General features: G+C 40.3%; 1 protein-coding gene across 1 annotated transcript in view; it reads left to right on the top strand.

The window, feature by feature from the left end:
* Positions 1-26,075, top strand: part of FBN1 (fibrillin 1) — a 258,301-nt gene that overhangs the window by 218,018 nt on the left and 14,208 nt on the right. The window contains exons 48-63 of the mRNA XM_047766424.1: positions 305-433; positions 1,391-1,510; positions 3,876-4,001; positions 7,919-8,068; positions 8,400-8,465; positions 8,736-8,852; positions 10,604-10,723; positions 12,524-12,646; positions 13,955-14,086; positions 16,360-16,485; positions 17,061-17,267; positions 19,070-19,195; positions 19,447-19,569; positions 22,233-22,349; positions 22,608-22,736; positions 23,503-23,622. Of these exons, the coding sequence (XP_047622380.1) occupies positions 305-433; positions 1,391-1,510; positions 3,876-4,001; positions 7,919-8,068; positions 8,400-8,465; positions 8,736-8,852; positions 10,604-10,723; positions 12,524-12,646; positions 13,955-14,086; positions 16,360-16,485; positions 17,061-17,267; positions 19,070-19,195; positions 19,447-19,569; positions 22,233-22,349; positions 22,608-22,736; positions 23,503-23,622 (2,031 nt within the window). The remainder of the gene's footprint in view (positions 1-304; positions 434-1,390; positions 1,511-3,875; positions 4,002-7,918; positions 8,069-8,399; positions 8,466-8,735; positions 8,853-10,603; positions 10,724-12,523; positions 12,647-13,954; positions 14,087-16,359; positions 16,486-17,060; positions 17,268-19,069; positions 19,196-19,446; positions 19,570-22,232; positions 22,350-22,607; positions 22,737-23,502; positions 23,623-26,075) is intronic.

Consider the following 26,075-nt stretch of genomic DNA (forward strand, 5'->3'; position numbering starts at 1 on the left):
TCACCTGTATTGTGTATTAGTAATTCAGTTTTAACCTTCAAGAACGAAATCTAAAGGAAGATCAAGGTGAAACTCTGATAAAATCCTAATTTATCAATCTCTGGTTAGTAGAATTGTGTCATCTTGTTAGGATTTGATAGGTAAATAAACCCAGGTCTATGTCATAAACTGGATTATCCCTGGAATTTCTTAAGTTTGTCTGAGCTAGTAAAGGCCACTGAAATTCAGAATAAGTATTTTTACCTTTAAAGGTTTCTGTCACTGATGGTATTGTGACATTTTCTTTGGAATTTTTTTTTTTCAGATGTTGATGAATGTGCAACTGGAAATGGGAACCTTTGCAGAAATGGCCAATGCATCAATACAGTGGGGTCCTTCCAGTGTCAATGCAATGAAGGCTATGAGGTGGCTCCAGATGGGAGAACCTGTGTGGGTGAGTGCTACTTCAGAAAGGTCACTCCCTGGAGTTCCCGTGGTGGCTCAGTGGTTAACGAATCCGACTAGGAACCATGAGGTTACAGGTTCGATCCCTGGCCTTGCTCAGTGGGTTAAGGATCTGACGTTGCCGTGTGCTATGGTGTAGGTCGCAGACGTGGCTTGGATCCCACATTGCTGTGGCTCTGGCATAGGCTGGCGGCTAGAGCTCCAATTCGACCCCTAGCCTGGGAACCTCTATATGCCGCTGGAGTGGCCCAAGAAAAATGGCAAAAAGACAAAAAAAAAAAAACAAAAAAAACAGGTCACTCCCTGAGACTACTCCAGGAATCCTGCAGTCATCACAGTTCTCCCTTCAGAAGCCTGGAAGAAAAAGATCAGAGTAGAATTGCCCTAATTCTGCCTTATGTGTATATAGTACCACTTTTCCCTCTCATCTTTTAAAATTGTTTTTGTACTTAACAGAGAAGAGTTGAATTGTTCATTTCAACAGTTACATTGTTGATTTGTCTATAAACAACTGTAATTCCTTTTATGTTTGTCCTTCAAAATTGCTTTGTAGTAAGCTCTTACATAATGTTTTGGGTGTTCTCAAAAATCTTCATATTTACTGATTTCCCACAACTGTACTTTTTTAGGAGGCCATGCCTCCAGCAGGCAGATGTTCCCAGGGCCAGAAATAGAACCTGAGCCACAGCAGTCCTTAACTCACTGAACCACCAGGAAACTCCTCAAATTTGCTGTATATGAAATCAAATATGGTTGTTACATTGCACACTTCTGGAAGCTGATAAAACTGATTTTTATTGAGTTGTTCATTTTCCTCCATGGTAGAGTTGGGGGACTTTAGTTTTGTGTATTTCTTAGATTCGATTCCAGTTTTTTTGAATTTTAATTGCTTGATGGAAATCATGCTAGTGGGAAACTCTTCCTCCTTTTCCCCTTTTCTTTGCAGATATCAATGAATGTCTCCTAGAACCTGGAAAATGTGCACCAGGCACCTGTCAAAATTTGGATGGGTCCTACAGGTGCATTTGTCCACCTGGATACAGTCTCCAGAATGATAAGTGTGAAGGTAGGAGGATGGTCAATATGTGAACTTAGTATTGGTTATTGCATTGACAGTAGCAAAGCCACCTTTTTAAGATGGTGTGATGGTGTCTTCATCTTGGAAGACTATATCAGGAACAAATCCAAGGGTCAGGTATGACTTATGCGCTCTTCATTAGATGGTGAGACAAGAACAAAAAATTCTCACGCAAATTTCTGATGAAGCTGTTTTTCTCTGTGCCTGTGGGTGGTCACATGACCCTGACCCTTTTCCAGTGTGCTTTTTATACAGCTTGTAAAAAATCCTGGATTACATGTTTTTAAGTGCCAACGGGTGGCAACTAAAAATACTGTCCTGATTCCAGTTAAAATCTCTAAGTGATCACAGTCAAGGTTAGATAAATGTGGCCATATAATTTACCTGTTGTTTTGAGTTGTAGAGAAGTATAATGCATAACCACAGTTAAAGTCCCAGCAAATTTTATAGCATTGAATTCCTCAATACATATATCATTGCATTAAATGAAGGACATTAATTGCTAGAACTTCGTAAATAAGGTTGAAGGGACTTTTGAGAAGTCACCTAGTCCTTGCTCCTACCTTTAAGCAAGTCTACAACTTATCCATAATAAGTAAGAATTTTCTCCACTTTTAATATCATCAATGAGAAATGTTTATTATATATCTAATTTTAAATCTCAGTCAAGGGGTAATATTCCAAATGAAAATATTTTATCAAAATGAGGCCTAAATGCAGATTATTAAGTTATTTTTACTTCTATTAGAGATCAGCCTTATTCACAGCATGATTAATGAAAAATTATTCTAAAAGGAGCAGAATGAACATATAGAGAAAGAAAAATGACTTCCCAAATAGTCAATAAATGTGCTCAGTCTAAATATTTGTCCCAGCTCTTATGAAGTTGGCACCTACAGTTTAATTTCTACTATATGAGAAAGAATCATAACCACAACAAAAAACAACCACCAAAAGGAAACATCTGAGCATTTTTCAAAAGTTGTCTTTTAATAAAAGGTTGGAATGTGGGGGTGGAGGGAGTGTAGGAATATAATTCAATCCTCATCAGCAGTTCAGATTCCTTAATAAACCACAGGAAACATAATGCAATTATAAATGTAACAATTACAGGGAGTGATGAAGAGGCTTGTTTTGCACTGAATAGCAAGATACTCACTTTGCACTGCCCATTTCTATTGTGTGGTATTTACAAAATTAAGTCAAGATAACTAATTTAATTTCTTAACTTCCTCTTAGCTGGACCTCATGGGAATAAAGTTATGTAATGCAAATGCATTTTGGTGTGGGTAGAACTCATTGTACAAACCTGAAAATAAAGAGTCCCAAGATAAAAGAGAGATCTGTTTTGCTGGGAGAAAAAAAAGCATTTCCATAAAAATAGCATGGCTCAGAATGAAGACTTACCTCTTTTTCACTACAAATTCTTGCTGAAAGTCAGGGGGGAAAGTGGGAAAGTCTCTTGGAAAGAGTGGGTGTAGTTTTTCCATAAGTAGAGTCATCGTGTACTTTACTGACCAAAACAGGACAATGTTGAGGGGGCCTTATTAATAATGAGGCCAATTCAACAATCATAAGCTAGGATTCTCCCAGACAAACTAGGACATTTGGTTACCCAAGCCATTCAGACTTTCCCATACCATCTTAAATGACCCCTTTACAATAACTAAGGTATTTTAATATGCTAAGGGAGACAGGTCACAATCATTTGTGTCAAATTCCTATTATCTATATGTTTATACATAGAAGATAATTTTGTGTCTTCAGAAAAATTAACCTGCAACTTAGAAACAAGTGCCTCATCTCCTGTGATATCTTTCGTTTGTGTTGCACAGGATTATTTTCATGAGTATTAGCATCCTTGTAAAAGACACAGTTTTAGGGTTATAGCCTGGGGTATTGGGGAAAGCGCTGTGGTGGGGAACAAAGGTTCAGAGGGTTGCATCTCTGAGTAACTCATTGTTAACACAATTGAAATTTCAGGGCTTCTCCTTACTGTGCCGTGGTGAGGTCAGAATCTAGAGTTTCTTGCCTCGTTCCTAGTTTAGGGTGGTATGAGATTATTCCAACTTTTCTAGTTAGCCAAGAAACTCAAGTCTGGGTAAAAGATGTTTCTCATTTTGCATCCCTAAGAGGGCACTTACAGAGTCCATTTTTACAAGAACCATCACAAATAATTTTTTTAAAAATCATCACAGCCTAGAAGTCTCCCCATAGCATTTCGATATAGGAAAGAAATTTTCATTATTGGAAGAGTTTTGAAACTCAGTTACACTGTGTACTTTGACATTTTGCATTTGGTATCTGATGGTGTCTCACTGTGTTGTGACTTTGACGCATGCATTTCTTTTAGATATTGATGAGTGTGTTGAAGAGCCAGAAATTTGTGCCTTGGGCACATGCAGTAACACCGAAGGCAGCTTTAAATGTCTATGTCCAGATGGGTTCTCCTTGTCCTCCACTGGAAGAAGGTGCCAAGGTAAGTGCTTTTTGACTTTTGGCTTTAGACTTTCATTACCCTATATTTACTTGCTGTGGTTTTATTTTTTAAACATGGCAAATCTATGATTCTTTGTAAAAGAAAAGATGGAGAGTGTTCATTCACCCAGAGATCTAATGATTACCATATGTCAGAAAGTTCATTTTTACTTTTGAGGTTAAAAACTCATCCATCAAGTTATAGTTGCTTGTACAAGTGTCCTGGCACTTTTAAACTTGTCTCTCCCCCTAAGAACACAGATGCTGATAGATCTGTCAGTGGGGGCTCAGCCATGAGCCACTGAATAGGGCAAAGCCTGTGGGAAGTTCAGCCTCTGGAGAGGTAACCTGTGTATATATGGGCCAAAACTGACACTTTCAGACAGAAAAAGGCAGATTAGCTCACATGCTTCCAGGATAGAGTGCCCATCTCTTACATCACAAGTTTTCTAAGAAAACAGAAAAATAAATTTGAACTGACCAGGATTCCTGCTGATCCACAGTCTGTTTTCTGGAATAATTGTGAACTTCAAAAAAAAAAAAAAAGTCAAAAGAAATCTTTACATAAGCATCATAATTTATGATGTCTCAGGAACCTATATAGATTTTAGTGAATAATACAATTGTGTGTGTCTACTTATACAGACTAGTTTAATAAATTCAGGACAATAGAAACACATGCAAATGTATCTATCTCCTCCCATCTGGAGTTTTTTTTTTTTTTCTTGCTGTTTTTGTCTTTTTTTTTCTTTCTTTTTTTTTTTTTTTTTTTTGCTTCCATATTACCAAATGGGAGGTGATGCATATCATTTTAAGATTCTAAAAACTGAGTTTAGGGGTCTCAGCCTTGCCATTTTTAGCCTAGCACAAGTCATTCAATCTTTTGGAAGCTCAATTTTCTCTTCTTTCCTTTTATGGATGCACCTGTGGCATTTGGAAGTTCCCAGGCCAGGGACTGGATCCGAGTCACAGTTGCAACCCATGCCACAGCTGCAGCAATGCTGGATCCTTTAATGGACTGTGCCAGCCCGGGAGTCAAACCCATGCCTCCACAGCAGCCCAAGCCACTGCAGTCAGATTCTTAACCCACAGCAGGAATTCAATTTTCTTATTTTTAGCAACAATAATACCTGCCCAACCAGTCTTACTGGATACATGACAAAGCTTTGTTCATTTCCGAGTCCTTCACATACTCTTGTTATTGTTATTTGAATTCATTAACTTTTTACTTTTCAACTGGTCGTTTTGCCACTCAATATTTACAAGTGTGAAGGGGGACAGTTAAGAATTCTCTGTTGGTTTGATCTTGTACATAGCTATTAAGAGGTCTGTGTGGATTTCGGGATTGCAGGTGGGGCAGTACTTGATTCAAGCAGATATGCCATCTGTAGGGTACAGACTAGCCAGATACATTCTAGCTCCTACTGCCTTGTTTTTGTGTGCCTTTGGCTTGGCCTGAGTTTGGAAAGAAAGCAGTGAGAAACCAGGTGTGAATCTGCCGATGTGGCAGGCCAGAGGAAATTCATAGGCTATTAATTCAATTTGCACTGGCCTGTCACAGAGCAAGCTAACGCTGCAGGAAGAATCAGCCCAGCTGTGAGCAGCCCTGCCACATGCTCAGCTCCAAGAGGCAGAGCCAGAATTGAGGAATGCAAGCAGGGAAAGTGAATTTTGTAGCTCTGGTGAAATTTCAAAGGTCATTAAGGGCTCTTTGCAGATGGACTGGTAAACAGGCATCCTAGCGAGCCTAGTTAAAGGATGTGGGTGCGCACAGCTCTCTTTCCAAATGCAAAGCACCTTTGATTAATAAACCAATTCTAGAGAATCACCACAAGCAAATGTAACTCTCCCACAGAGCACAGATTTTGCTGGAGCCAGGGAGTTAAGAGCTGGGTTTTTATTATAAGATGACAAATTAGAAATCAGGCTTCTCTTGCCTATAAAGTGAGAAATTCCGCAGAACCACAGATAATGTTTTTGAAGGAACAAATGTGACCTAGGACTCAGGTGAACAGGATCCTGTCACCTGAAGGCCACAGATGTAAATGAGCCACTCCCACTTACAAAGTTCAGTGAAGGGAATTAGTCACTTAGGCTCACTCTAAACTTGATGCCTAGATTTTTTTTTGAGGGTGAAGTTGTAGAGTGGTGTTGGGGAGATGGGCAGGGGTATGGAAGAGGGTCAGTAATAAAAGGAAGAGAGAATGAGGAGCGAACATGGGTCTATCTAGGTTTAAAAGTAATATGACAAGCTGGAAGAGAAAGGAGGGAATTAAATTTTGATATAATTGTTGAGACATTTTTGTGAGTAGTCATTAAAGTATATCTTAAGGCATAAATAATAAAAACCAGACCAATAAACACAAAACACTGTGACAATGAACTTAAATAAAGCAAGTCAAAAGGTGTCCTTCAAGAAACTATAATTGTTCAATCTTGAAGCTTCCGAGCAAAGCAAACATTTAAATGGCAGAGATGCTGCAGGCCAAGGTCAGGCTTTTATTTCTCTTGACCTTCAGAAGAATAGTTTGCTGAAAGGTGCCTGTTAGGTCCCAGCCATAACAAATGTGAAAGTGGAGTAGAAGCTAGAGAGCTAGTTTATCTAGAAAAGTTGGTAGCCATTAAGAGGTGAACAGTTCACTGCAAAGTCCAACTGAATTTGACTTACTGGAGCCTAGTAAATATGGTTGATTGATTGGATGATATTTTCACTTTAATTAATGAAAATTTTTCTGCTATGATCTTGGGCAACTCAGTTATTCTTACATTGTCTCTTTTTCTATGAAATAAAAGACGGTGAAATTTTCTTAACAGAAACCATAATATGCTACTTGGATTCAAAAAACAGCGACAGGAGAGAGCAGCCCTCATCATACCTAAATGGGAATTGTGCAAAATGAATATCAAAGCATTACCTTAAAATCTGCAGATTTTAGCCTAGTTTCCAAAAGCAAGCCTTTTTGGAAGTCAAGTTTGAGGGAAAACACACTCCGGGCTCTTGGATGAGCTCACTTTTTTCTTTTTTCTTTTTTTTTTTTTGAGTCACCCAGTTTGCTCTGTAAGAAATGGAAAAGTCAGTTTCCAAAATTATGTCAAGCAAAATTGAAGAATTTTGTAGGAGCTAGATCCCATGTTCCATGTTGGAGTCACCAGGAAATAACTGATATTAAAGAAATATATTGTCTCCCTCCCATCCTGCATCTCCCTGCCTTCCTCTTTACCTTTCCTCTTTCTAGAATTGAGCTAAGCAAGCTTTTACCTGTGAGTGTGTGCACATGTGTACGTAAAATCTGTAGAAAGCCCCCAATGTATTTTGTAAACAGAAGCTTCATGAGTAGCTGCTTCAGTGAATGACCATTGAGTTGTATTTTTGCCAGTCCACAAAATTTCCACATCTTTATTTGCTCTATGCCTATAATCTGGGTTTTTCTTTTGACTCCAGGGCTTTGGGGACACAGAATAAACAGGGTAGTGTAATATCACAGGACTGGAACTGGGAGGTCTACCTTAACCTGCTGTGTGTTATCCAAAATGTATGCAAGCAGAGCTAGCAATGAATGGATCCTGCAAATGATTCTGTCCTTGAATATCCCCATCCTGAAGTCACTGATGATGTCAGCTTTGAAATATGACAGTGTTGGTTTTTATTATTCACATCAGGTTATTTGCGAAAATTGGATAAAGTGAGGAATAATACAGTAAAAGCCACACAGATTTGTTCATCAGATCTCACTACAAAAGTGACCTATGTATGACTTTAAAGATCTCAGCTCAGGGACTATGATCATCCCTTAAAAAGTCTGACTTTAGTAAGGAGAGGAGATCACATTTTACAGGATGGACTGTTTCTCATTCAGTATTATACAATAGTGATGGAGTAAGAAAGCAGCTGAAGGGTCTTTTGAATTTCTGCTGCAGATCTGCGAATGAGCTACTGTTATGCGAAGTTTGAAGGAGGAAAGTGTTCATCACCCAAATCCAGAAATCACTCCAAACAGGAATGCTGCTGCGCCTTGAAGGGAGAAGGTTGGGGAGATCCCTGTGAGCTGTGCCCTACTGAACCCGACGGTACGTCTACCATCTGTATCTCTCTTTGGATCTCTCCAGGTGCAGGCCTTCAGAAGGTAGGACAATCTCATTGCTAACTAAAACGTCCACTAAGATCATTCTATCTCAGGCCGAGGTAGTTGTTTTCTTCTGAATGAGTTTCTGACTCAAAGCTGCCCAAGTTGGAGACAACACCAGCTCTGGGAGCATGGTTAACTTCCTCTGGTTCTGGGCTTGGCTTGTTCCTCCTGTTCTGATATGTGGCACTTTGGGCTCCACGTGATACTGGGGGAGGAGCCTGTAGCCAATTGCCACCGGTCTGCCTACTAATGAGGGTTCTTCCCCACCGCAGAGGCCTTCCGCCAGATCTGTCCCTATGGAAGCGGGATCATTGTGGGACCTGATGATTCAGCAGTTGGTGAGTGGCCTGTGCTGGGTTCTCAGCACATCTTAATATTCTCCACCAGCCTCTTCCTGGTCATTTTTTCATTTATCTCAGAAAAGTAAGCTCTGTTTTTTGGTCTTTTCATTAGGATACCAATTCTATTTCATGTTAATTCTATGGTATGTTAATATTGTATTGTGATACTAGATATTCCATCAATTAGAATAATCAATGATGATTTACCTTTGTGTTTCAAAAAAAAAATTGCCTTCTAATTTGCTGTTTTTTCTTCCTTTGCTTAAGACATGGATGAGTGCAAAGAACCGGATGTCTGTAAACACGGGCAGTGCATCAACACCGATGGCTCCTACCGCTGCGAGTGTCCCTTTGGTTACATTTTGGAAGGGAATGAGTGTGTGGGTGAGTACCAAGCAATTTCTCCTTTTGGGATTTTACCAATTAGAAATAAAGCCATTCAGCATCTGCACTAGGAAGTGTAAGTGCCAAGAAGGGTCAGAAGTAAGTTCTGTTCACTCCTTCAGGCCTCATTCATCTAGCAATATGTGCCATGTCCCCACCATCTACCAGGCGCTGTGCTAGGTTCTTTGACTGCAGTACTGAACCAAGCCAACACAGTCCTTCCCTGCATGAATCTTAAGGTCAGATGAGGAAGTCACTGAACACATTTGGAGATATGGGATGGACAGCATTATAATGAAAGACTTTGGGGAATTTCAAAATAAAAAAAAAAAAATCATTAACGGTCATAGTCTTATTCTCTCCATATGCAAAATGTACCCAGATTTTGTTACACTCAGTACTATGAAAGGCTGTGTACCCAATGTAAATCCCTCTTGTTTTAACTCCCTTATTAAAATGTCAAAGAATGGCTCCTATGGCTGACCTTTGACCTCTCAATTCATGAGTAGCTCCCAATGGAATACAAGTATTATGTCTATTTATCTAGGAAGTCCAAAGCCATGCAATGTGACCTGAATTAATAGTGGCATAAATTCTGAAGTTCTGTACATTAGAAAGTGTTCTTTCCATAGAGGGAAGCAGGGCTTGAGGTTTTCACCTACAGCCATGGCTGTGGGAACCTAAGCAAGTTTGTCAACCTGCCTAAGCCTCAGAATGTCATATCATGCAGTTGGACCAAAATATTTCTAATTACCTTACAGCTCTAAAAATCAATGATACTGTGATTTTCATTAACTCAAAGGAGATGTAATAGTCTTGACAGTAAAGTGCACTCTTGGAGCAGGACAGAAGTAGAACTGTCAGTGTTTTCCCTTTGGTACCTTCAGTTAGTGCTACGATGTATGTGAGAGACGAGCCTTATCACCCAGGGTCTCTCTGCCGCACCCTCTTGCCCTCACTGTCTGACCTCAGAACCTAACACAAGACACCACTCTGGTAACAATCCGTTGCTCTTCTGTGCTCTAGACAGCTAAGATAGCAATGTTACTTCTCCAAAATGTCCCTTTCCCAAAGGAAGCTATTCAGGGTGGGTGGGTTAGGACACATACGAATTTGTTAGACTTCCTTGAGAAGACTTTTTCTCTCTCCACAGTTGTTTAGAGAGATCATACCCTAAACATAATTCTTTCTAGCCTTCCTCTGCCTAATGTAAACCATCTGGTTTCAACAAAATCTACTTGAATCTTGACTTTATCCAGTGTATTAATTTTGCTTAACCTCTGGTCTCTGACTTTGCGTAAGTTTAGTCTTCTATTTTATATCTGGCGAAAATCTATCATGTTTAAGGCTTCTTGGAGAATGATGTAATGTAAGACCCAACTGGAGATGAATTTCTAGCTTTAAGTAAGTGAAAACTTTTGACTGTGAGAGAAGCCTCACTTTAACCCTTCAAATATCTATTCCCTGTGTATGTACTTGTTCATAATGTAGGAGGCTAGACAGGCACATGGCCAAGGGCTAGAAGCCCAGGTAGTGTTACTGTTACTGCCAGGGCCACTTAGCAAATCAAATTTCACAGCTATAAATCAGTGATAATATGACACGTGCACTCCTTTCTTGCAAGGACAGAATGAGAATAAAACAAGATGTTAGCCATCAGAGCACTCTGGTAGAATGAACGGTATTATCTGAGTCCAAGTCCATTTTCTCTCAATGTATCATGTTTTGACTACACTTCTGATCACTTGCAGACACTGATGAATGTTCTGTGGGCAATCCTTGTGGAAATGGAACCTGCAAGAATGTGATTGGAGGTTTTGAGTGCACCTGTGAGGAGGGCTTTGAGCCTGGTCCAATGATGACTTGTGAAGGTAAGCTTCTTAAAAACAGAACAATTGGGTAGATGTTCTGATCACAGGGCCAGCAGTTGGTCGATTAAAATTCTTAATATTAAATTCTGCTCAAGGTATATAAAATCAAGAAAATCTGGGCCTGGTAGGCCATGTGATAATTTCTTCTCTGCGTGGCCTCATCTCTGCATATAGTTTCTAAAAAAGATGTGTCCGGTTTATGGCACAAGTTACACTGAATCTCATGCAGAGTTCTTGTTGATGTCGCTACTGCTCATATTTACATACAACAGCTGTTCTGTCTACTACGCTCTTTTTTATTTTCCATTTCATGCTTTTTTCTTTGAATCTTATGTTTTATTTTTCTTTTCTTCTTTTTCTTTTCTACTCTTAGAAGCATTTACACAGAGATAACCACCAATATCCTTTAGTGATTTGGGGGCAACCACAGCAAAAGAGGTTGTCCATTCTCTATTCGCACCTCTCAGTACACCTGGAAGGATGTATGGAATGAAGAACAGGGGATGGAATGTCTAGAACAGTGGTTCTCAGAGGGTGGCCCCTGGATCAGCCACATCAGCATCACCTGGGAACTTGTCAGAAACTCAGGTTTTCAGGCCTCATCCCAGATCCTCCTGAGTCAGAAACTCTAAAGTGTGGGACCCAGCAGCTTTCCAGGTAGTTTAGACACACTCTCAAGTTAAGAACCGCTGGTCTAAGGAGAGCGTGAAGGGGAGGTGAAGGCAAAGTGAGCTTTTCAGTAGGGACATGACCCATTAATGCCCATAGTCCAAGTTGTTGGTGAATCTTTAAAGGCTGTGACTAAAACATGATCTGGGGTCTCACAGATGTTCTTTCAGGATCACTGGCCTTAGGGAGAAACATGATGATCAATACAGTCTGTTTTAACAAAACATATTCTGATAGTTCCAAACTACGAAATCTATAGATATCACTTTGAACTATTAGTCTATTACTATCATTCCTATCTGTTTAAGGCTATAACTTGGGCATCAGTGTGAACTCACTATCTAAGTGTAAAATTATTCAGAATACCATTTTCTTAGATATAAGAATCACTGTTACTTCACAGGAGCCTCTTTTATGTGGGAAAGGGGAGGTGCTTAATGATACTGGATGGGACTGCTTCTGTTCTGACGGCAGTTGACCTAGCAGTTGTTTTGGCTCAATGGGGTAAAACTACTCCCCACTCCATGTGACTTGAGGAAGTGACAACTGGTCAACTTGAGGTTTCAAAGCCAGCATTTCAGAAAAGCTTCCTTTCTGGAGGGTGACCTGTAATTTCTCATCTGCCTAAATAACAGTAATTACACCATGATAATAGGCATAAACTGAGATTGTGCTGGGAGAACCAAGATACATGATCACTCTACTTGTACCAATTTTTTGTCTTTTTAAGGCCGCATCCACAGCTTATGGAGGTTCCCAGGCTAGAAGCTGAATCAGAGCTGCAGCCGCTGGCCTATGCCACAGCCATGGCAATGCGGGATCTGAGCCACATCTGCGACATACATCACAGCTCCTGGCAACACTGGATCTTTAACCCACTGAGCAAGGCCAGGGATCAAACCCATGTCCTCATGGATAGTAGTCAGGTTCATAACATGCTGAAGCACAACAGGAACTTCTACTTGTACAAATTATAAAATGACCAACTCATTCTATAATTCCTTAAAAGTGAGAGACTATTTGGTCCATCCATGTTTATGAAAATGCAGCATTACAACTTTTGGTAAAAGTGTATTACTTTTTTTGGTTGACGCCCATGAGTCATTATTTTCTTACTGCCTTCTGCTACAGATATAAATGAATGTGCCCAGAATCCCCTTCTCTGTGCTTTCCGGTGTGTAAACACTTATGGGTCATATGAATGCAAATGTCCCACTGGATATGTTCTGAGAGAAGACAGAAGGATGTGCAAAGGTGAGACATTCACGTTCAAGATCCATCTAAGTCAGGGAGCCCTAACTCTGTGATAGGAAATATCTCTCCTCTGCTTCCATTAGTAGGGAAAGGCTGAGAATGGAGGAACATTGCTGCAGTCCGTGGACAACATGGGGGTTGTCATTGCTACCTCTCCTCCTGCACTGTAGCTTGAAGCAACATCAACCTAAGTTGAGGACTGCACTACAAATCCTTTTCAGTTCACTATGAATTGCATGCCTATGACATGCCTGCCATTCTGTAAGATATAAAGATGACATTGCCCCACATTCAAAAAGCTCAATATGAAGAGGTTGAGACAGATAAATAGTCATATTACACTGTGAGAACTGAGAACACAAAGGAAGGAATGGGAATTCTAAAAGATAATCCCCATCACAAAGGAATATTATCTTCTAAGAATGGGGTAGCACATGGACTCTAATTAAACAAATTCCATTAAAAATTCTTACTGAACACCTTCAATTGCCAAAGCAATGGACTAGGCTCTGTTATACAAAGTTGGATAAATCACGGGGATCCTTGAAGAGGTGTAACTTGCTCTTCACAAGGTCTTAAATGAGCAGATACCTATTTTCTTCAGAAGACTTAAGAAAATTTTTTTCCTGAAGGTAGGAAGATTTCCCAAGGGAGAGCTCCACATCACATGAAGCATTAGGTCCAATGTTCTCAGCTCAGACCATATAAAGCGGAAAGATAAATAAGAGGAAATTGCAATAAGACAGAAAGTAAAGAATGAGGGAGACTTCCCTCACACCAGAAAAAAGGAAATAAAGGGGAAGAACCAGTAGAGAAGAAGATTATTTGTTCATGCTTACCTTTTCCTCAAAATATAAAAGCCAAAACTTTCATTATACAATGATTCTAACATTAAATCATATTAATGTTATGATATTGATATAGTCTAATATTTTTATTATAAGTATTGTATAATGGAAGCTTTGGTTTGTAATTATAATCCATTGTAATAATGCTGTTGTTTTGTTGTAATTATCATCATTTTATGAAAGCTTTAAGATCTTTTTAGTTTATCAAGAAGAACTAGAAATCACATTCCCTGCTTTTGAAGAGGTTATCAGTTAGCAATTTCTCCGTTCACTTCCAAGGCTGGTAGAAGACTCCTTCCCATTTTTAAGAGGAGAGGCCAGTACCCAACAATGCAAAAGGAAGTAGGTTGACGCTGAAATAGTGTCAGTGAAAATTGGTTACCTAATACCATTTTGTGTTTAAAAGGCAGGAAATTAATGCAGCTCCTTTTATGAATTTGTGATTGTGCATTCTTCCCAGATGAGGACGAGTGTGAAGAGGGGAAACATGACTGTGCTGAAAAGCAAATGGAATGCAAGAATCTCATTGGCATGTACATCTGCATCTGTGGACCTGGGTATCAGCGGAGACCTGATGGAGAAGGCTGTGTAGGTAAGGGAATCCCTGCCCAAGGAGCTTTGAGTTGGAAGTGACAAAGGACAGAAGGGATGTGGTTCTCTGAGTCCCCGTGGGCACCGTGTCCTTCATGGCCAGGGCCATTCTGCCTCTGGTACCAAATATCATGACTTTCTGTGGAGGCCCCCTTACCTCTTGGTTATCTATGAATTGCACCAGAAACTTCTTTCTCCCCTCTGAAATGGCCTTTGCCTGCTTTCTAAGCTCATTTTGCTACCAGGATTGGGAGGCAAGGCATTTCCTCTAGTCCCTTCATTTACTGCTTATGCTCCTTTGTTATTTGGCGATCCTTTCTCTCCACCACATTGTAATGGCTCTCTATTGACTTAACTTTGCTTCTACTGCCCCATTGAGTACAGATGCGAGTTCCCTGTGGACTGGGAACATCTGCATCCAGAGAATCTGATCTTGTCCAGAGGGAGGCCCAGGCACTGGTATTTTTAAAAGCTCCCTGGGTGATTCTAATGTGGGTCCAGCATCGAAACCATTAGTAGACCAGGGACTGGCAAACCACAGCCCTTGGACCAGATTCAGCCTGCCAGCCTATCACCTCTTTTTGTAAATAGACTTATATTGGAACATAGCTATAAACATTCACTATTTTCCATGGCTGCCTTCATGCCACAATAGCAGAGTAGTTTTAACAGAGATCGTGTGGCCTGCAAAGCCTAAAATACTGGCTATAAATCATATAGCAATACCATAATATTGCTGTTAGTTACAGAAAGTTTTCTGACCTCTGATCTTTAGTCAGTAAACATAAGAAAAAGTATTAGAAGATACCCACATGCATCCTTTTCCTTTTGAATAATCAGTGACATCAGGAAAGCATAGTTTATGTTGTCAATTAAGAAGCTTAAGAACTTCATTGTCCCCTTACTCTCTAAGATAAGGAATTAAATGGAAGTTAAAGAGCAGACTTTAAAAGCACAGAAAAGAGAGGTTCCTTTGTAGTGCAGTGGGTTAAGGATGTGGCATTGTTACTGAGACAGCTCAGGTCCCTGCTGTGGTGCTGGTTCCATCCCTGCCCCAGGAACTTCCACATGCTACCAGCTCTACCCAAAAAAAAGAAAAAGTATGGGAAAAGTATGTAGATTTATGATCATACACCATATCTTCTTAGATCAGAGGTTCTTACCTTCGGCTACACATTGGAATCACGTGGCGAGCTCAGGTCCCACCCCACATACTCTGATTTGACTGGTATGGGGGCAGCTGGCACATTGGGAACGCGAATCTGGTTATTTTTGGCTTTTTAGGGCCATACCTGAGGCATATGGAGGATCCCAGACTAGGGGTCAAATTGGTGCTGTAGCCACTGGCCTGCACCGCAGTCACAGCTATGCCAGATCCAAGCCATATCTGTGACCTACATCACAGCTCATGGCAACGCCGGATCCTTAACCCAGTGAGCAAGGCCAGGGATTGAAACTACGTCCTCATGGATGCCAGTCAGATTCATTTCTGAGCCACGATGGGAACTCCTGAAGCTATTTTAACATTGCTTTGGATGTCATGTTCCAATTCTGTGCCTCTCACAAAGATTTCTTTGCCTCAGGGGCTTGGAATTATTCTTGATGGGAAGCCTCTAGGCAAATTATTTATGATCTTTCCAAATAATCATAAGATTCTCCAGCTATTTTAATGCTTCTTTTAAGCCTAGGAGACTGAATCATGATTACTTAATACTGTTAAAGTATTATAATAAGCATAATTCTGCATTAAGTCAGAAGATTAGTGTAGACAAACCCTCTCAGGTCAAAACTATCACAGACATTATTCTAGTGAAGTTCTGTAATATTTCTTCAACACATTGATCTTGAGGGTTTTTTTTCATTTAAAGTAATCATATGAGAATCCTTTAAAGATATGGAAAGTTTTAAATTTTAAGTGAAAAATATTAGTGTACCTAAAATGCTATCATCTATGTATAAGTATATAAAAATGCTATCCATTATGTTTTTAAAAGGGTGGAGATAAATACACATATGTTTGTATTTGTACAGCATAGTTCATTTTCTACAGGGATATTTTACAAACTGGCAGAAACACTGGTTGCTTCCTAGGCAGGGAGTTTGGTGGCTGGGGAAAAAGGGAAGAGAGGGGCATTCTTGCTGAATATTCTTTTATACCTTTTGATTTAGAGCCATGTATAGGTTACCTATTCAAAAAACTTATTTAAAAAAAAAAAAAAACACTGTCTTTGTACAAAGCAAAACAATGACTCCTCTTGTTTTTAAACCATGCAGATGAGAATGAATGTCAGACCAAGCCTGGGATCTGTGAGAATGGGCGCTGCCTCAACACCAGGGGGAGCTATACCTGCGAGTGCAATGATGGCTTCACGGCCAGCCCTACCCAAGACGAGTGCCTTGGTGAGTTCAGACCACAGGATGCTTTTGTAACCCCAACCTCCACACTGGGAACACTGAAATCAGATATCTTATTTAAAATAATAGAAACTGTTGAAATTTGAGGAAAGGTTAAAAATGTTCATATTTTGAGGATGACTCAATGACTTATGTCCTTTGGACTTAGCACCACCCTGAAGCTATATTCCTCCTTTGCTAATTGTATCACTGCATCACTTGTTTGGAATTTCTTTCTCAGATGCCTTTTTAAGCCCTTGAGGCTTAGGATCAGTTTCCATATGTTTCTCTGCCCCTCTCTATAGCATGACTATTCTCCTTTATTTCTGGGAGCAGATTAAGAGTTATAATGTTGTTAAGGCCAGTGACTTTCTGCCCACTTACTGAATTTCTTGTCTTGTTTTCCCCAGAAGCCATCCTTTCTCTCTTACTGATGTTTCCAGATTTCCCTTCTTGCTCCTTCTCACTCAGGGTAAAGTGTTACATCCTTTTTGGGTTTTTTAATCTGACCACATTCTGAATACACTGTTATGCTCCTAAAATTCCCTAAAATCCTGTTGGCAATATCATGTCCCTTCCAGACAACCGAGAAGGGTACTGCTTCACGGAGGTGCTCCAAAACATGTGTCAGATCGGCTCCAGCAACAGGAACCCCGTCACCAAGTCTGAATGCTGCTGTGATGGAGGGAGAGGCTGGGGTCCCCATTGTGAGATATGCCCTTTTCAGGGCACCGTGGCCTTCAAAAAACTCTGCCCCCACGGCCGAGGGTTTATGACCAATGGAGCAGGTACTTCATTTTGTTCTGATTTTTAACCAATGAATCAGATACTTCATTTATGGCCCAGAATTTGCTTTATGAAGAACAGACGAGAATACAGAATCTATAATATGGCCATAGGCTGAGTTACCTAAACCCAGATTAGTTTGAGAAAAATTCTTCATCATGGCATTTTAGATATTCAAGGCCATGTTGCCGAAGTGTCCCTGGTATGATTGTGTGTACTTGGGTTCTTACGATGGCATTCCAAGGAGTCCTCAACTTTTTAAGTTGAAATTTGTTATAAATCAGTTAACAGGTTACTCAGAATATAATATTTTAGATAAACTTTGGAATAAATGGTCACTAAATTCCTTAGCTAGTCTATCATTATATATTTTAACATGACATTGTCTGAACAATTTTGCATGAAAGACACATAAAGAAGGCTGATACACAGCCCTCAACACGCACAGGTTCCATATCCATAGATTCAACCAATCCTGGATTGATATCATTCTGAGGTTAATTGAACCTGCAGCTATAGCATGCAGGTTACATCATTCTATATAAGGGACTTGAGTGTCCATGGGTTTTGCTATTCACAAGGGGTCCTGGAACAAATGCCCTCGGTATGGAGGAAAAACTGTCCTTGTGTTAAGACACAAGTGTATCTGGAAGAGTGTAAGCTGCTTTAATTTGAGAGGAATGAGGAAGCTGTCAAGAGTCAAAGGCAGCTCTGAAAAAGACTTCCAGGCCTATGTTTATCAATAGTAACTGCAATTGTTTTTAGTGTCATCAAAGAGAAAGGAGAGAGACTTTTTGAGCGCCTTGGGAGGCAATCAGAAGTGAGACAAAAAAGATTAAATATAATTTGTATTCATGTTAGAAAGATGTGGCCAAAGGTGGGATAACAGAACTGGATGTGATAAAAGAACTGGAAAGATTAAATGGACTGACCAAAACCAATTATAATTCTCTAGAGGATGTGAAAGCGAGATAGTGCAAAGACTCGTTTCTTAAGACCAATGAGGGTTATGCTTTATTGCATTTTAGAGTAAACTTGAGAAAAATCAGGAAAAATAAGAACTATTGGTATAAAATGGTTATCTGGCAATCAAAAGCTAAGAATTAATTTGGTATTGGCACCTTACCAAACAGTAAGCAACAGATGGGTCAAGATGTGGGGGACAGTGTCTTTAATGCCCCACAGGGCATATTGACTAAATCTTTCTCCCTACGGTGGAGTTGTGACTAAGGGTCTCTCTTCCTTAGCAGGCTGCAAAAACCCCTCCCAGTGATCCACTAGTGCCTCCCTCACCAAAAGAGGGAAATTTGGCCCCATTTCTCTGATATTATGCTACTTGTTATTATTCAGTATTAACTTTAAACACAACAAAAAGAATAGAAAAAAACTTTCCTTCTTAATTTGGGCATTCTCTATTAGAAGAAAACACTATTTCCTTATCAAAAGGATCTACTGCTATGATTCACTTATGAGATGTCTGCAAGGAGGTAAGACTGATGGCATGAGATGGAGCAGGAGTTAAGTCTAGATGAGATGGTTGTTCTTTGGACCCAAAAGAGGAAAACAAAAAGTTAGAAGAGTGATTTTTTTAAGCTTTCTCTTATAGTCTAATGAAGTTATTCATTTACATTTTAATATGTTACTATTACATATTAAATTTATGCTGTCATCCCTTTGGTTTAATTTCTTAGGTCCATAATATAGTAACACAGTTTTAGTATTTACAGTGAAATGACCCCTGCATATTAATGTCATCCATTTGATAATATCTTTCTAATTTTAATTTTTATTTATTAAATTATAGATATTGATGAGTGCAAGGTTATTCATGATGTTTGCCGAAATGGGGAATGTATCAATGACAGAGGATCATATCATTGCATTTGTAAAACTGGCTACACTCCAGATATTACTGGAACTGCCTGTGTAGGTAAGTGTTCTGTTGGTTCATTCCCGGATAGAAATTGTACATTACAGCAAAAACAAAAACAAAAAAAACCTCAAACAAAAACTCTAAAAAGCCTGTGTAATTTCATGAGGAAGCATAAAACAATGATCAAAGATTACACAGAGTTTACCTTTTCTTTCCTCAAAACTAAGATTCTTTGTTAGGTACTGTGGGTATTGAGCATTTACCTATCTTTTTAGATGGGCAGTCACACTATATCTCTTTGATCATAGATCTTAACGAGTGCAACCAGGCTCCCAAGCCCTGCAATTTTATCTGCAAGAACACAGAAGGGAGTTACCAGTGTTCATGCCCGAAAGGCTACATCCTGCAGGAAGATGGAAGAAGCTGTAAAGGTAAAGTAGCATTTGCCTTCTCCCACTCATCTGCCGCAGGGGCACGGGGATATATATCCCTTTGCCTTTGAGGGATCCATAGGCACAAGGTGCTGCTTTGGGGTCAGGGCTGCCCTGGGGTCTCCCTCTGACACACCTCCTATGCTGGATGGAGGCAGGCTGAGGCCAGGGAGGTTGCAGATGACCAGTGGCAGCAGCCATCCTCACTGCCGGCCCCAAGGGTATCCATGGAGAACATCCATGAGGGTCTCAGAGGCAGCAGGGCCAGCTCTCCAAGGCTCAAGGTACCTAACTGATTACCTTAACACAATATAGGAAGCAGAAAGGATGTAATCAATCTATTCAACAATAATATAGCTTACATCTCCATCATGGTCCTGCCTGGCTCACATTAATCAATGTCATGACCCTAGAGAACCTTGTACCTAAGTACACACTTTGTCCAGGTTTTTGTCCTGCAAAATAGGGCGATTCCTGCCCTCCAGCAGCTTGAGAAATAAATATCACAAAGAATTAAGAAACAGCAAAACTCTATGCAGAAACTCCTCATAAATGTTATCCTTTGCAAGATTTTATTGGTATAAATTTACTCTTGTAAATATCTACCCCACCAAGAAGAATTTCGCATGTTGAATGAATAGCACAAATGAGTCAGAGTTAACGATAATTTGAAAAATGAGGGATTTGGAGAAGGAAAGGTAGACCAGATGGCAGAATAGGAGTTAGCACATTTTGCCATGAAGCGTGGAAGGAGAAAAAGGGAAACAAAGGAAGTTAAATGATAGGATGGAGTGGAAGAGGAGAGCAAAGAGAAGCAGGGCCCTCCCTCATTCCTGTCTGCTGAAAGGGGGAGAGTCAAAAGGCAGGTAATACAGGATAACACATGAACAATGAATCCTATATAATCCTGTAATTTGGGGAGAGGAAATTGAGAGAGCTACTCGAAAATGCTGTCTTAAACAAAGAGTGGCTCATAGCTTTGTTCTCCTTAAACATAGAACTTATTCTACATCTGTGGATCACAGTAAGTTCTGGGCAGGGTAAGGCTACAACTCAGAGTATAAACTTCATCATGGGAATGAAAAACCAAATTTAGAAGAAAAAATATCTGTGTGTATATTATTTCTAACAAGCAAAACAAATTTACAGCATTTTTTCTAACTTGTGAGGGAAGAAAATGTATGTTAGTAATTATGTTCTTTCACAATGTATATAAAGCATTTATAATGCTCACTTTACGGTTTAAGGTATAGAAAAAGCAGCTATATGATTTGTATAGATCTATTTACAGTATAAGTCCTTTTCTCCTATTCTTCTCATAAGGTCTAAGTTCTTCTATATACTTGGTATATATGACTCAATAGCAAAATGAGTGGTGCAGGTACAGGTACTATTGAAACAGAGGAAAGAGGCTAGGAGGATGGCCCCAGAGGAAATGTGGGACCAGCACTTGCCCCGTAAGAGATGGGTAGATCCAAATAAGAGGTGGTAAGAGAAAAAAAATATATATATTCCTGGATGTGAAATCACCAAGCTGTCCGCCTCACCTGTTTGCAGGTAATCTTCAGCAAATGTGTGATGGTGGGTCATAGAGAGGGCAGGTCACCTGCTGGCCGGAGACATAGCTGTCAATAATGCAGAAACCAGAAAAGCAGAAACAGCACCTCCCCAGTAGTGGAAAGAGCATAAAATTGGCTCCATTTTAAGAGATGTCAGCACTGGGAGAAATATGGGCAATTCTTTCAGTTAGGTCCACTCCAGATATTACTCTAGCCAGGAACTGGCACTGATCTGCAGCTCCAAGCACAGTTCTGCTCAGTGATAAAAGATCACAGGAAAGGGAGGTAGGCAGACAGTCAGGCAGGAAGGAAGGTAGGTAGATTCCTGAATTCACTGTGGGTTGGGTTTTTTCCCATTAAAATTCAATGAAAAAGCTGAAATACACTTTTATATCTCTTGAAGGTTTTAAATAGCAACGCAGTTCAGAATGAGCTTACAAGTTCCCATAGTGAGGAAAGAGGCCCTTTCAAAGCTGAGGGTTTCATTGAGAAGGGGAAAATAATATTGGATAAATACTGTAGAAAAGTTTTTTTTAAAAATGCTGTTAAGCTTATCAGAATATTTTTGTTTGTTTCCTTCCTCCTGATTGCTTAATTCTCTTTTATCCAAAGGAGAATCTCTAAACAAAGAAGTCATTTTTGTTTGGTTTGATTTGGTTGACCATCTCATCTGAAAAGATTAAAAACAGCAAGCCAAAAACCAAGCAAAGAAATTCATTTCCAGACTCAACATTTCTTTTTATATTTCAACTTGAATACGTCTTTTCAATGTTCTGGAAATTTTTGAGAGTTAATCTTTTACTTCATTTTGCAATTTATTTAAATTTTATAACTTATTTGACATATCTTTGTTGAGAAATTCCTGCATTCCTATAACTAAAAGGAATTGGATCCCCAAAGAACTGCATTTTTGGGTCTCATTTGGAACCTCATTTTATCTCTCAAACCCTTATCTCCTGGGTTCCTCCTAGCCATTTGCTGTGGCTCTGCTCTGACCAGGTCATTTGAGATGTAGAAATGAAAACTCAGAGCTGCTTCCCAGGGCAGCTTCTAGGTACTTGGGCTTCAGCTTAATCCCAGTCTCCATCTTGCATTTTCTTACAGATCTTGATGAGTGTGCAACTAAGCAGCACAACTGCCAGTTTCTGTGTGTCAATACCATTGGCAGCTTCGCTTGCAAATGTCCTCCTGGATTTACCCAGCACCATACTGCCTGCATTGGTAAGTGGGAGGGGAAAATCCCTGTATGGAGTGTAGCTGTTCCTCCGACAGATTGTTTTCCAAACGCTTCTGCTGTTGGAATAAGATTATATTAAAAAAAAAATAGGTGAGTTCTGGTATGTATGTGCATGTATTGGAAAAGTTAATGACTTCACTTGGCCTTTTCTGAGCAAATCACCCTTCTCTCTTCCTTTTCAACAACACAAAGAGAGCTTCAGGGAAGTCGAACCTTTTCCTCCCCCCCATTGCTTCTTACAGATAACAATGAATGCACTTCTGACATCAACCTGTGTGGGGCTAAGGGCATTTGCCAAAATACTCCTGGAAGCTTCACTTGTGAATGCCAGCGAGGATTCTCACTTGATCAGAGTGGCGCCAGCTGTGAAGGTGAGTTTCGCCCTCAGCTTGATCCAGCTGGTCCATCCTTGTGGAGGTGGCTTAAGTGACTATCCATGCCTGCATCATTGTCCTCTATGAGACATCAGAACTGAGCACAGGGAGACAACCAGCAGAGGATAGGAAATGTTTCATTTAGTTTGCAGAGGTCCCACAGATGCATCTTCTGTTTCATGCTTGATCATGTCCATAACACTTGCTTTTCCTAAGTATAACAAGATTTTTTCTGCTCAAGTTATTAATTTAGTATAATGGAGAATGACCCTCAAGAAAAATAGCTAGATTCCTGACTTTGATTAATTTTCTAGCCATTAGGTCCACAGTGTTAAAGGGATTCTCTCAATGTGGATCAAATATATGAAGAGTAACTCTTCTGCTAATGTATACTTAAAAGTTTCCAAGTTATTTTTTAGGACTCTGTTTTTGTATTGACATTTTGGTTTCTAATTCTGGCACAAATAAGGAAATACAAATAATTTACACAGCTATCCCATAGAGTACTCTTGTATCTTGCATCAGTTTCTTCATTATTTTTATTTGTGGATTTTACCTTTATAGGAAGGTTTTCCTCCTTGGACTTATCAAAAGCTCCAGGGTAAATACTCTTGAAGTTTTGGGTGGTAGAATAATTTTTTAGGGGTTAGATTTCTTACTATAATTGCCTTTCACTTTAGCATACATATAAATGTTGCTTCAGAGAAAGCCTCTACGACAAGCATTGATTGTGACCAAAAGATGACTCTGCCTTTTTTTTCAGATGTGGACGAGTGTGAAGGAAACCACCGCTGCCAGCACGGCTGCCAGAACATCATCGGGGGCTACAGGTGCAGCTGCCCTCAGGGGTATCTCCAGCACTACCAGTGGAACCAGTGTGTTGGCAAGTACTTTTCCCCTGTTAACAAAATGAATTGCTATCAGCTCCTATCAGTCAGAATACTGCTTTCTTTCTGAAAACTTTAACAACTTGTCATTGAAGCAATACTCTTTTTAAGTTGTCCTTAAAAAGAGGTTGAAACTAGATGGAAGCTATGGCTTCTGCAGAATATCAAATTAAGAAAATAAGGGGTACTTTGAGGATATTTGAAATGAAATTCCTTCAGAATTCCTAGATTACCAATATCCTCTTGCTCTTTGCTTCACTGCTGGCCATCAGCCCACAGTGGAGTTCTCTTCACCTTAAAGGCCAACAAAATCTTGCTTCTAACTGAAAACTACCAGCCAGCTAGAGGGTATTACGAGCTAGAGGCTATTTCGAGCAGCTTCTGGCCTTCAGAAGCAAAAGTGGGTCCATTCAGCATTACATGTCTTTAGGGCAGAATGCAAGAAGCAAACATGGCAAATTTTTTCAGGATTATCAAATTCTTCTGAAAATTAAGGAAGTTGCACAGATTCTCTCAAAATGAAAAAATTTTTTGATTCCATGGTGTCATGGGAAAATAACTCTCAATGTGAATCAGAGAATCCCAACAGTGCAAGTTTAGAGAGACTCCAATCCATTTAGCCCAAGCCCTTTGTTTTATTGATGAAGGCCTGAAAGCCCAGGGAGGGAAGGCAGTCTGTCCTTATCGGTTCTTTGGTAAGGACCCAAAGCTCTTAATTTCATGTTTTAGGGCTGCCTTTCTAGCGTTGCTTTCACTTGTTTTTTTTCGTAGCAAGCAAGCAGCATTGCAAGCTTGGTGCTCTGGTGACCTGTTCAGCTACCACTCTCTTTGGCAAAAACAAAAAAGTGACTGCATCCTGGATGTAGCTTCACATTGCAATGCTTGACTTTCCTCCAAATTGGGTCTATGTTCATTTATCAAAAATGTATCTCTCTCCTCTGGTTTGATTCTTTACAAGAAAAGACACTGTTTTGCAGAGATGAGTAGAGTTGTCTAAAATGACCCCAGTACTAGAGTTTAGGCTACACAACTTGCTGAATAGCTGTCTGGTTTTAATAAAAATGCCTTTGCTCATTATCAGCTCAGGGAGGTCTTGGCTGTTCATCACCAGTTTCTGACACCATTTATAGAACTTCCAGCATTAGCCTTGTTGATTAAATACCTAGCGTATGAGCCTGTCTGCCCTTATCATGTAGGTCCCCTGAATGAGTCTGGAGTTGTGGAGAAGAGTATAAAAGAGGTTAGGTCAACTACTACTGGATGCTACCATCCTCTTCCTACATTCAGTCTAGAGATAGTAGAGATCACCAGGTCATGCCCTTGTTGCCTGGAGATTCTACTTTGGCCCTGTTAAGATCATATCCTGGCTGATACTTGTAGAAGAAAAAGTCTTGCAAGAAGTAGAAAGAGAGAGGAGGATCAAGATGGCAGAATAGGAGGCTGTGGAGCTCACTTCCCCCTGGCAAATACATCAAAAATACATCTACATGTGAAGCAGCTCTCACGGAAAGCCACTGGAAACTGGCAGAGGATCTCTTATTCAACTCAAGCTTCAAGAAATCTTGAAGCTCCATGTAACTGGTAGGATGGGGAAAAAAAAGAAGAATAAAGCATTAGGGTGGGATTGGAGCCCCTGGGATGATCTGTGAAGGGGGGAAGGTGGACGAGACAGCCCTCACCCTGGGAAACCTCTTTGCCTGCTTGGAGGCCTGCTGGGACAGATGGAGGGGCCTGGACTCTGTTTGTGAGGCTTGCACACATGCTGACTTGCTAGCACTCATGATGGAGAGAGACCAGGGCTGATGACAACCACCTTGCCACTTCTCAGTCTGAAACATGCATCAGATCTGCCAGCACAAGCAGTGTCTAGGTGCTAAATATCAGTAGACAATCCTTGGGAGAGGACTTGGTCTAGCTGCAAAGAGATAGCCTCAGCAGCATGGGATGTGATCTGGGTGAACCACAGAGCTCACTGTCAGCACACATACAGCAGGGGGTCTGGCAACAGCAGATTTTGTCAGTGCACACCAGGTGGTACCACAGAAACACATCTCTGGCTTGGGTTGACAAGCCCTAGCAGGAGCACTCTGGCTCCACCTCTTCCACACCACAGCAGGGAGCCAAATTCTGGGAGAGGTTTGCCACAGAGGCAGCCCAGGTCCCAGAGAGCCATGTAACCACCTCCATTCCTGCATCCACAGTACTGCAGCCCGCAGAACCAGCCTATACCACAACACAGCCTAGCACTAGATCTAGGATGAACACAACAGAGAAAGGGATACAATCTTGGGCTGTTTTTCTTGGCAGAACGGTGGACACCTGTGTAGGTGGCACATAGGTTTGCTGTGACCATAAAGGCCTCACTTGCTAGTGGTCACCTCCTTTAGAATAGAGCATGCACCCAAGGGCAATGGTGCCTTATGAAACCTGACCCTCAGGGCTTCTACTC

Source organism: Phacochoerus africanus, chromosome 2 (genome assembly GCF_016906955.1).
Source record: "Phacochoerus africanus isolate WHEZ1 chromosome 2, ROS_Pafr_v1, whole genome shotgun sequence".
In the NCBI taxonomy this organism is placed as follows: Eukaryota; Metazoa; Chordata; class Mammalia; order Artiodactyla; family Suidae; genus Phacochoerus; species Phacochoerus africanus.